Source organism: Canis lupus, chromosome 1, assembly GCF_003254725.2.
Source record: "Canis lupus dingo isolate Sandy chromosome 1, ASM325472v2, whole genome shotgun sequence".
NCBI lineage: Eukaryota > Metazoa > Chordata > Mammalia > Carnivora > Canidae > Canis > Canis lupus.
Window position 1 is genome coordinate 103,126,428 of NC_064243.1, and position 12,192 is coordinate 103,138,619.

General features: G+C 47.0%; 1 protein-coding gene across 1 annotated transcript; it reads left to right on the forward strand.

Annotated features, from left to right (window-relative positions):
- The first annotated feature begins 369 nt into the window (after positions 1 to 369).
- Positions 370 to 3,037, forward strand: LILRA5 (leukocyte immunoglobulin like receptor A5). Its single transcript, XM_049107633.1, is given in 5 exon segments — positions 370 to 752; positions 895 to 930; positions 1,113 to 1,305; positions 1,307 to 1,395; positions 1,529 to 3,037. Coding segments are annotated over 5 exon segments (693 nt in total). The 5' UTR covers positions 370 to 718; the 3' UTR covers positions 1,870 to 3,037.
- The last annotated feature ends 9,155 nt before the right edge of the window (positions 3,038 to 12,192 follow it).

Here is a 12,192-nt window from a genome sequence, read left to right on the forward strand (position 1 = left end):
ATATTTTAATATACATCAATTTTCCCAACAAATCAGGACTTTAACATACCCATTGCTCTCTACAGTTTACAAGTAGGACTTAAAACAGGGAGGACAGTTCTGCCCCCAATCACATGGGACATTGATGATTCAAAGGGATTCACAGCCATATTCTCATGAATGGGAGGTGATAGAAAAGTCCAGGAAAATAGAGAAGTCCATGCAGGCTGTGATAGAAAGAAATACCATGCTCTGGGGCCAGGAGAGAGGATGTGTTTCCTTTCCTATATTTCTCTTCTAGGCTTTTTGCCACAGTGACCTTGACCTGAACAAGCAGAGATGTCACAAATGTGTCTGTGCTGACATGAGCGCCACAGCACAGCAGGAACCCATGTCTTCTGCAGCATCTCTGGGGCAGGGGACCCCGTCCATGGTGAGGACCCCAGGGATATGCTGAGGTTGAAGGATACCCTATGGAGGAGATTCTGGGAGGAAAGAACATATGCAGGTCTCCTCACATGGACAGGACATGTCAGAGTCCACTTGCTGCACCATCATGGACCTCAGACCCAGGGTAGGCCCCGGAGAACAAGGTGTTTTCCTTCTTGTATGGTTGCTGACGTGACAACCCCATGATGAGGAAGACTGGTCCCCAAGGGGACACACCCTGTGTGTCTGTCTGTCCTGTGGGCACTGAGGTTCCTCCATCTGCACAGCTGAACCAGAGAGAGAAGACACCATGACCCTAACCATGATGGCCATGCTCTGTCTAGGTGAGATCTGAGGAGAGGAGGGAACCCCCTAGTCTGGGAGGGACCCACCCCACAGCCAGGTCCTTGTCTGTCAAAGATCCCAGGCTCAGGAGGCTTATGAGAAGGGATTCTGCTCAGAACTCAGGGCAAACCTCTCTTCCAGGGCTGAGTGTGAGCTCCAGGACCCGAGTACAAGCAGGTGAGTCTGTCCCCAGGGGTCCCATTCCCACCTCCTCACTGGGAACAGGAACCACCAACCAGGCAGGAGGCATGGAGATCAGCATCTCTGGGCTGACAGAGGGGGGATACCTGGGGGTTTGGTGCTGAGTTGGGAATTGGGTGTGGGGAGGATCTTGTGACCCAGTCTCTGTTTCCTTCCAGGGATCCTCCCCAAACCCACCATCTGGACTGAGCCAGGTTCTGTGATCCCCTGGGGGACACCTGTGACCATCTGGTGTCAGGGGAGCCTGAAGGCCCAGGAGTACCTCCTGCATAAAGAGGGAAAGCTATGGCCTTGGGAGAGACAGCCTGCACTGGAACCCAAGGACAAGGCCAAGTTCTCCATCATGTACATGACAGCAATATGCAGGACGATATTGCTGCTACTATAGAAGGGCCACTGACCAGTCACATTACAGTGACCCCTTAGAGCTGGTGGTGACAGGTAAGAGTCCACTTAGGGTCCCAGACCTCAGGAAGAAGATCTGCTCTTAGAGTGTTGCCGTCTCACAGCCGAGTCCTGGGGATCATGTGGGGGGATCTGAGCCCCATTTAACACAGCCCCTCCCCTCTCCTAGGATTCCATGGCAAACCCAACCTCTCAGCCCTACCCAGCCCTGTCGTGCCCTCAGGAGGGAATGTGACCCTCCAGTGTGGTTTACAGACAGGATTCCACAGGTTTGTCCTGATGAAGGAAGGAGAAGGCCAACCGTCCTGGACTCAGGACTCCCAGCGAACCCCCAGTGAGGTGTTCCAGGGCCTGTTCCCTGTGGGCCCCGTGGACCCCAGCCTCAAGTGGTCATTCAGATGCTATGGTTATTACAGCAACACCCTCCAAGTGTGGTCACTCTCCAGTGACCCCCTGGAGCTGTTGGACTCAGGTGAGAAGCCCAACCCTCTCCCCTCTATGTCCTGTTGATCTATTCAGAGGTCTTTCCTCAATGGTTACCTGGGCTGGGTTGGGGAAAAGGGGGCTCTGAAGGAAGGTCATTCAAAGGGAGATCTATCCCTCAACTCAAAAGAAGCCAACAGGGGCTCTCGCACCCCTGTCCACAATTTGACCCTCTCCGGGGTGGACAGCCGGAAGATCTTCAGGGGTTCAGGAGGCAAGTATAGGAGAAATTTGGGTAAGATGCAGACTCCTAGGTCAGCCCAAAAATCCATCCACAAGACCACTTGTCATCAGAGTGCCACAGGGGTCCCTTTGCTCAGAAGGAGCACACACTACTCCTGGTCAGTTTGAGAGCCCCGTCAGAGGATCTAATGCCCCCTCAGATACTCAAACAATCTTGTGTCTCAGGGGGGCTGAGAGTCCAGCAGAGACACCTAGGGTCCACATGTCTCCAGGGCTCTAGGCTGGGCCAGGGCAGATGAAGGAGAAGAGTGTGAGCAGAGACAGGGTCTCTAGGAGAAGCTCCAGCCCCCCACCAGTACTGTCCTTTACCCCAGGATTCTCTAGAGACTCAGCCCCCATCCACACTCCCCGGGACCCAGCTCACCAGCTGGTGAGTTACAGGGGCTTCTGTTCTGGGAGTTATCATTTCTCCCAGTCTCTCAAGAGGATGGCTGGGAGTCAGGCAGGGATGGCAGGCCACCACAGGGCTCCAGGAGCTCTGAGGCCGGGGGAGGAGGATGGCAGAGGGATAGACTGGGGCCCCAGCTGGGGGAAGAGCAGCCAGGCTGAAGTGGGGAGCTCAGGAGCCTACCTCCTCACCTCCCTGTCCTTGGATTATGAGGTATGGAGGGGTGCTCACCAGGAGAGGGTGTCTCAGTGCTCCCTGAGATAGTGATTTGGGGCAGGTCCCTGGTCCTAGGTGAGGAGTCCCTGTTGTCCCTGTCCTCTCTAAGCAGAAAAGGTCAGCTCAGTGCCCTGTCTACAGGAAAGTCTGAGACAGGATACAATAAAGGGATCCCAAGCAGCGGTTCCACAGAGGAGGGTCCACGCAGAGAGTGTGGAAATAGATGGGACGCCTGCCCCGCCTGGGAATCCACATCTAAGCAATCTACACAGGGCTGAGGAGGGAGAGGCAGGGGCCTAAACACCAGGACCCTGAGAGGAAATGAGATCAGACAGGTGACAAGGCAGAGCAAACCCCCCACCCCATGATTTCCTAGTGTCTCTCGCTCAGATGCTGGGCACTGGCTACTAGCCAGGGGCAGGGGCGGGGTAGATGCGCCAGGGAGGGGCAGGTTCAACCATATGGGGCAGAGTCTGCAGGTGCTTCTGTCTCCTGGGAGGTGGAACTTCTGAGAAAGGCATTCCCAGTCTGAAAAGGGGGGCGGCCTGCACTAAGATCATTTCTCACCTTCACTGCCCGGCCTCTCCCAGGACCTGGGAAGGGGTAAGAAGCCCAGGGAAGGGATCCCTGGGTGGCGCAGCGGTTTGGCGCCTGCATTTGGCCCAGGGCGCGATCCTGGAGACCCGGGATCAAATCCCACGTCGGGCTCCCGGTGCATGGAGCCTGCTTCTCCCTCTGCCTGTGTCTCTGCCTCTCTCTCTCTCTCTCTCTCTCTCTGTGTGTGTGACTATCATAAATAAATAAAAATTAAAAAAAAAAGAAGCCCAGGGAAACGCAGATGCATATGATTTGGTCCCTCAGGCGGGGGTCTTAGCAGAACAAGAAGTATTCTCAGTAGCATGGAGACAGCACAGATTAGGAAATGCCCACTGATTGATCATCTCAGCTCCTCCTCATCCCGTACAAAACCGTGCAATTTTCTAAAAGCCACCTGCCCCTTGTCAGCACACCTCAACTCCTAGGCGAGGTTTTGGAGAACGTGTGCGATTGAGGATGAAGAGGGGCAGTTTTGCAGCACTTGGTGTCCAGGCCTGACTCAGAGCACAGGCAGGATATGGGATGATGGAGGAGGAGAGTCTGGGACAGTTGTAATGATGGTCCACATTCCCTCCCAATTTCCAAAGACCCTGAGTATGGAGCCCCTCACTCACACCTGAGGAGGTCTCTGAGCCCTCTCACATCAGGCCTGGAGCTGCTGAGACCAAGGTGGGGTTTGCTGAGAGCGCAGGTGGAGCCCTTACCAGACACATTCCTAGAGAGATGCCTCCCTGCCTATGAGCACCGCTCCACAGCCCCCTGTGCTCCCCTCGGGGCCTCCATGCCCCTCAGTGCCCACCTGACATCAAAGGTAGGTTCACACAGACAGAGCACACAGGAGTCCCCTTGGATGCTGTGCAGTGTGTCTGTGTGCAATTCGTGTCTGCGCTGCATTGTGTGTGGAAACTTGTCCAGTGTCAACCACCCTGACTGCTTCTCAGAACGTTCGAGGTGAGCCTTGCAGATGCAAAATACAAATTTACATTATGAGGATTTAGGACTTTAAAATCTCCAATTTCATTGGGTTTATATGAAATGCATATATTCTTTATAGAGAATAATTTGTGATTATAAAGTGTTTTTCTGGCAGTCCCAGTGGCTCAGTGGTTTAGTGCTGCCTTCAGCCCCGGGGGGATCCTGAAGACCTGGGATCGAGTCCCATGTGGGGCTCCCCGCATGGAGCCTGCTTCTCCCTCTGCTTGTGTCTCTGCCTCTCTCTCTCTAGCTGTGTCTCTATAAATAAATAAATAAAATATTTTTTAAAATAAAGTTTTTCATAAAACATGCTTACAAATATGGTTCATAAAGGATGCAGATATGCTCTGAAGTTTCACTCATGAAATTGTCTACTCTCAAAGCTTAAAATTGTTCAACTACTTGACTTATAAGTATGATTTTTTATTTCTTTATACTTTCTAAAAAAAAACAGTTAAGTTCTAATAATCTGTTCTAATACAGTGATATTTAGTTATATTCTTTTTTAAAAAATATTTTATTTATTTATTCATGAGAGACACAGAGAGAGGGAGAGAGAGAGGCAGAGACACAGGCAGAGGGAAAAGCAGGCTCCATACAAGGAGCCCAATGTGGGACTTGATCCCGGGATTCCAGGATCACATTCTGAGCCAAAGGCAGACGCTAAACCGCTGAACCACCCAGTGATCCCCAGTTATATTCATTTTATTCTATTAACTTAGTTTTGATTCTCCACCTTCCCATTGCTTTGCAACTGATCTCCTTTAATTTACTGATAATCATTATATCAACTGCAAAAACATTGAAACTTACCTGTTTATTTCTAGATTATGCACTAGTCTTATTTAAGGCAAAAAATATATATAATAATGACAAGATGTTAACACAAAGCTAAGTGTTGTTTTAAGAAAACATCTAAAGTGATACCCAAATTACTTAATTATTTTAAGTTAAACTCATTTTTAAACTCTGTATTTTTATGTATATAGCAATACTGACCTATTTCAGTCCATTTTTCTGTTATGTTCAGATTTTATTAGGAAAAAAATATGCTCTTCTTAATACAAATTAGGAATGGAATTTTTTCTGGGCTTGTACATTTCCTGACTTATTCTTTTAAATTTGTAGCCACTGCCCCACTTTGGGCACCAGGGCCCAGCCTGGCATAGGAACCACGGTAGGTCAGCTCTGCCTGCCTCTTGAAGGCTCATCCAGTCATTGGATTTCTATCATCAGGACCTGTCCTTGAGCCCCCACATCGGGTATAAAATTAAACAAGTAAAATGTGTATGTACCCAACCAAAACAATGCCAGCAACTCAAAGGAAGCTGGGCTCTCACACCTCTGGGTAGCTGGGTGGAAGCCCGCCTGCCCGGTGCTCTGGGCTTCCATGGCCAAGGGAGGAAAAGCTGACTCCCAGCCCCCAGCAAAGGCTCCACTAGGTGCTGGTGGCATCCTCCTTAGCTCCCTCCAAGGGCGGCTCCAGAGGCTCTAGCCACCCAGCACTAGTGCGTCCCCTTGTCATTGGGCCCTTGCTCACTATCTCCAGAGGAGAGGAGGGAGAGGAGTAAGAGAGGGAGGGAAGGGCAAGGTGATGAAGGAACCAAGGAAAATGAAAGCCAATCAGAGCAAGGTGTCTGGGGTCACAGGTGGGAGACATTCCTCTCTCTGGAGAACTGGGGCAGCCAGGGCTCTCACAGACACGCAGAAGCTGTGACTCAGCTGGTATTTGCCAGAAGCTTCCCCAGTATCTGGGGCGGCCCCTGCTTCCCTGGAACCCAGAGGGGCGGGGAGGGGCTGAGGGAGCAGGTCCGCTCAGCCAGGTGGCCCCACAGGTAGTCTCACACGCCACCACATTTCCTTCCCACCTCTTTGAACAAGTCCGTGAGAAGATGATGGGGATCCCCGGGAGCCACTTTTTGGGGCTGAGAAAGATTGATTCTAGTTTCGGGTTGGCCGCCCACTGCCTCCTGGGGATGTTAGTGAGCCCCTCTCCCAGGACAGCCCAGAGCTACCCTGTCCTCAGGCTGCTACTGAGCCAGTCCGAGCTGAGCCACATTGTAAATGCAAGACACACTCTGGAGTGTAAAGACTTGGGGGGGGAGGAGGGATGTGTGCAGAATTTCTCTTAGTATGTTTTGTATTGATTGCATGTTAAAATGATGTTTGGGGTGTATTGGGTCGAATCAAAGATATATTAAGATTAATTCACCTGTTTCTTTTTACTTTGTCAATGTGGCTACTAGAACATTTTAAGAGAAAGAAAGAAAGAAAGAAAGAAAGAAAGAAAGAAAGAAAGAAAGAAAGAAAGAAAGAAAGAAAGAAAGAAATTTGTAGCCCTAGTGAGATACATTTAAAAGACTTCTTGGTATCAAACATTTGGATATTAACCCAATGAATAATGTCTATACTTTATTCATACTTTCTGAATATATAAGCTTATTTTGAATTTTCACATGGAGATTTATAATTAGAATTCATATATACTCTTTTATCTTTTTGTTTTTTATCTGAAAATGGGTTAAATTTGTTTGTGGGATTACCTAAGTTTGTGCTCATCACTTTTATAACAATGCCGATTTTCTCTGTTCCTTAAGGATTGGAGGTGAGAGAGGTTGTCTTTGAAGATAAAAATCAAGTGACTTGTGTTCTTCCTTGAAATCTTATAGCAGTTTTCAGAGTTCTTCGTGAGTGACAGAGAAAAAGAGATGAGGAAGAGGACAATGATGATAATAATGATGGTGGTGGTGATGATAATGATGGTGAGGATGATGATCTGGTGGTGGTGGTGATGATGGTGATGGTGGTGATGGTGACAGTGGTGATGGTGATGCTGATGAAGATGATAATGGAGTTCCCTCATCTATCCTGTCACATCTGGCCTGTCTCCATTGCAGCAGGCTCATATATCCCAGTTTCCTATTTTCCTCTGGATACTCCTGTACCCACAGATGTGACTTCATTCCATACTGAAAAGCATGTTTAGATCTTCCTAGGAACCTGCTCTTCCTGCAGCCTGTAATGCAGCTAGTCTGGGTCTTCATGTTACTCCCCTCAGCCTCCTTCTCCAATTCAGGAATCAACTTAAATGTCTTCTCCAAAAGCAACCTTCACTCTGACATTGTTCAGAACAGACCTGCCTCCTTCCTACCTATGATATGTCAAATAACTAACACATTTACGATGTATGCATTGAATTCTCTTTCTCTCAATACATTCATATATACCTATTTATTTCCTGTATGTTTAAGACCAACCCCTTATCCATGGACACTGGATCCTAAAGTGTTGAAAAATACAAGGTCTCCTATCAAAAGGAAGTAGCTTTCATGCTCAGAATGAACACAGAGAATAGAAGAGCCCAAATACTTCTGTACTGAGAGATGATTGTACCACTAAATTCTGAGCTAAGGGATGCAGGAAGAGTCCAAAGGGACTCAGAAGCAAAGTCTGAATTCACAAAACACTGGGAGACTGAAAGAATCCAATGAGAACAGAGGCATATTTCTATAGCAGAGAAAGGGTTCATTACAGTCTATAAAGTTATATCATGAGAAATGCAGGAAGGTACAAGAACACTCAATCAGGGGACAAATTTGAGTCTCATCAGGACCTCATTTTTCCTCATGGTTTTATGATTCTCAGAAGCATCTGACAACATCAACTCATCACAAACCAAGTCAGATCCCAGCAGTGGTAACTAGCAGAAAACTCAGTTTTAGGGCGGTGTGGAGGGTGAAGTCCTGTCAAGGGGAGGCAGGTACCCTGGGTGGACATCCAAGATCCCAAATGATTTGAGTCTGCCCTGACTTCTGTGATCTTTCTGTCCTCATCCTTAGCCTCTGACCCCAAGGATTACACAGTGGAGAATCTCATCCGAATGGGCATGGCTACTGTGATGCTGGTGGTCCTCGGGATTCTCCTCTTTGAGTCCTGGTACAGTCAGAGAAGAACCCAAGATGCAGCCAGCAGGTAAACACAAGAGTGAACAACGCAACAATCAAAATCGCAGAGCCTGGGAAATACATCTCCTGTGCCCAGAAGGTTCTAGAGGAGCATGTAGGGCATGTGCTGTGTAAACTGTCAGCAGGTCATTGTGAAGTGGAGGAGTCATGGCTCATGTGTAGGGGCAATGGATGCACCCTTCTGTCATTAAACTGGACGCACCTTCTCTACCATTGCTGAGTTGTCTTTACTGGCTCTTGTCTTTCCCCATTTCAGTGAGTCCAGCTTATACCCATATGGCAGATTTTAGTCCACATCTCCATACACTGTATGCTTTGGGACAATTTCAGGTAACACATTTTTCTCCACTTCTAATCACTACACACCTTGAGGTACACAAAGGGGTCTCCATCTCTGTAGGTCAGATAATGCAGGTTGTTTTAATGATTCACAAATTGGCATTAAAAATCCACAAAATGCTCCAACACCCTCTATGCATCCACTATCCTTCACTTCCACCAGATGACAGGGTTGTACTGCCTCTGAGAAACCCACTGTACAAAACACTGATTCTTGGCACTGGCCAGTATCTCTGGTGCATCGCCTCCCTTCATTGGCAACCACAAGGAGCCACTGTGAGGTCCCTGATGGGGAGTGATGTGCAAATACAAGCCAACATAGGACACTTTAATGCCACACTGGTAGCCCCAAAGTACATCAGGGATTCCCTGCATCTTACGTGGGATGATTCTTTCTACTTCCACTTGTGCCACAGGATCAGTAAATCACACGTGAAGCTCCATCACATCCAGATACGGTGTAAACAGAAAAGTGTAATATCATTCATGGAAGGGGGCGTGAGCACACACACCTAATGCATTTCTTGTAGGATGCAAGTTACATGAAACTGAGAGAGGGGATTATACTATTCTAGTTACACTGAGACACACAGCAGTGATCTTTAAATATAAACTTTAGAGAAAATGTGTGCATATGCACCAGGATCCATCACAAGAACATTCACATGAGTTATGCATATTGACCAAAAATCATTTTTAGATTACATGCACAAACTATAAAAGAGGAAAAGTAGAAATTATGTATTCTATGTAGGATATACAATACCATATACACTATGTCATAAAAACACACTGAAAAAATTGCAAATGCTCATGTCCATTTATGTTCAAACATGATAGTGAAAATGTAGGTGAAAAACCATGTGTTTATGATTATTCCACTCACCAAAGGTAAAAAAGACATCATGTATTACTTAGGAATGTGTGTCTAATGGAAACCCAGAAAAAAAAAGGAAAGAAAAGAATTTCATGAAATCCGTGTTGGTGGTTACAAATAAAGCCATATTGGATGGTTTTGTGCAAGAATCTTCTGGAATGTGGGCGTGTTGTTCCTCCCAAGCACTGGGTGAGTCATGGGTCCTTTTGTCTTCATGGGTAGACAGTATGTCTCTAGTTTCCATGCAAGTTAGTAAGTACAATATGTAGTTAAGAATTTAAGAAGGACTTGATGGGATGAGCACTGGGTGTTATAGTATATGTTAGCAAATTGAACTCCAATAAAAAATACAAAAATTAAAATTAAAATTAAATTAAATTAAAACTAATATAAAAAGAAAGAATAAAAAGGAGAGTGATGCCTGACTGGCTTAGTCATTAACGTCTGCCTTTGGCTCAGGTTGTGATCCTGGGCCTGGGAGCTATACTCATTTCAGGTTCTCCACAGGGAGCCTGTTTCTCCCTCTGCTTACATCTCTGCCTCTCTCTGTGTATATCTCATAATTTAAAAAATAAAATCTTTCTAAAAAATCATTTAAGGAGGATTTATGTCCGTTTCTGAACATATCATGAAGCTAGGATCAGAACTGGGATGCAACCCACCAATATAGACTTGAGAGTTATTCCAGAGAGGAGGGTCAACCCTCTCAGAGGGTGACTTTAGAATTACACTTGATTGGTCCCTACGTCATACTCAAGGATCTGGTCTTTGCTTGGACCCCATGGAGAGGGAATTGTGTCGAGGTCATGGGGCAGAACCAGCTCCCCTTTGGAAAGGGGTTTGACAGATCCTAAAAACTTAAAGCGAGAATGACCACATAACCAAGATATTCCACTGCTAGGAGTAAGTTGTAGTTCTGCAAGATAGACAGTTCTAGAGAATCACATACAACTAGGTGCCTACAGCAAAACATACAGTCCTGACACAGAATCTGTAAAGAGGGTAAATCTCATGTTGAGTGCTCTTATCACAATGAAAAACAAGGGAAAGAATTGCACCCAGGAAATCAAGCAGACACTTAAGCAAGTATGTTCACAGAACAACTAACAAGAAACAAAAGGCGAAAAAATAAAAAAATAAATAAATAAATAAATAAATAAATAAATAAATAAATAAAGAAACAAAAGGCGGCAACAATCAAGGTCAACCAACGATGATGGATAAACAAGCATTAACTGCTTCCTGCTAGTGCTTTGCACAAAGCATGGAAACAGAATCGAGAAGAGCTAATGGCTGTGGGACAAGAGGCAGAGAGGAGGCAGGAATGACTCAGGTTTTTCTGGAGAGAAGGTGCTGCAGTCACAGAAACAGAGAGTCAGAGAGAGGAAGTGTGTGAGAGAAACAAACCACAAACCCAGGCTCAGAGGTCAGAGATGGTAGTTCTCTCTGGGAGACAGTTAACAGTCTGTAACATGTTTCCCATCCGTCTCAGGGGGTCTCTCATCCTGGATAGCCCCACTGGCTCCTCTGGTCAACCAAGGCAGGGCATGAGAGAGCTCTCCGTGCTTCACACCCTTCTACATGACACACGATGACGACTCCACACAGTTCTGCCCGGGAGCCCTCATTCCATTAATGCGACCATCACCACAGTCAGGCTCAGTGGAAGACTGGAGACATCCTTTTGGAGCCATCACATCAGCCTCATCCCTTGACCCTCCTGCAGGAACTCAGTTCCTGAGACCTGATTACTCTCATGGCTCCAACGCTACCTGTCACTGCTTCTCCCTGCACAAATCCTGCCCACCTTTCTCCACCTTCCTCTAATTACTCCCAATATCTACACCTGCCCATCCATGTGCTGACAACCCGACTGAACTAATTTCTCCAGCCCAGCAGGGCCTGCTCCTCCCCAAAAGCAAAATCATCCCAGTTCACACCCTCCCCTCCCCAGACACACATACAAACTATGTATCTCACAAAGCCAGTCTGAACAGAGCAGACAGACTCCTTTCAAACCTCTCAGGCCATGAAAACTACAGAATCCTCTCACTGGCTCTTCCCACCAACTGTGATAGTATTTGTGTTACAGGGATTATATGAATGTCTCAAAAGAACCCAGAAGCACCACTTAGGGCCCAACCACCTCATCACATACTCATCAGATTAAAGTCAGAGCGTTAAGATTTCATTTGGAAATAAGAGATTGATCACTGCAGAGTGTACACACCTTCCTCCTACAGAACCTGTGCTCCACAGTGGTCAGCTCCTCAATGCAGTAATCTGCTCACATATGACCTTCCTGACAATTTTCCTGCTTCCTGAAGGTAAAATCCAGGAACACCAGCATGTCCCCCTCTCCCTGAGGACACAGTTCTGGGAGAGTTCACCAGCCAGCCCAAAGACACTACCCCTCAACACTCTTATGCTCGCCCCATCTTGTCTTGGACTCTTCACCCCAGAGGGTCCCCACAATCCTGTGACTAAGCTTGCTAGATGTCTACCTGTGTCTGAGACACTCTGTCTTTGCTTTCTCTCCTTCTCTACAGCTTACCAAACCAATGGCCAATTTCCCATTGTCAATCATTTGTATTGTCTGTTGTCACTAATCACAGCCCCCAGGAGTTCAGGGAAAGAGTCTGTCACCTCAACAATGAATCTCCAGTGCGTGGGGTCATGACTAGATGTGGTCACTGCTCGCTAAACACTGCTTGATCACCAGCCTCATGGAAGGAAGGAAGAAAATTTGC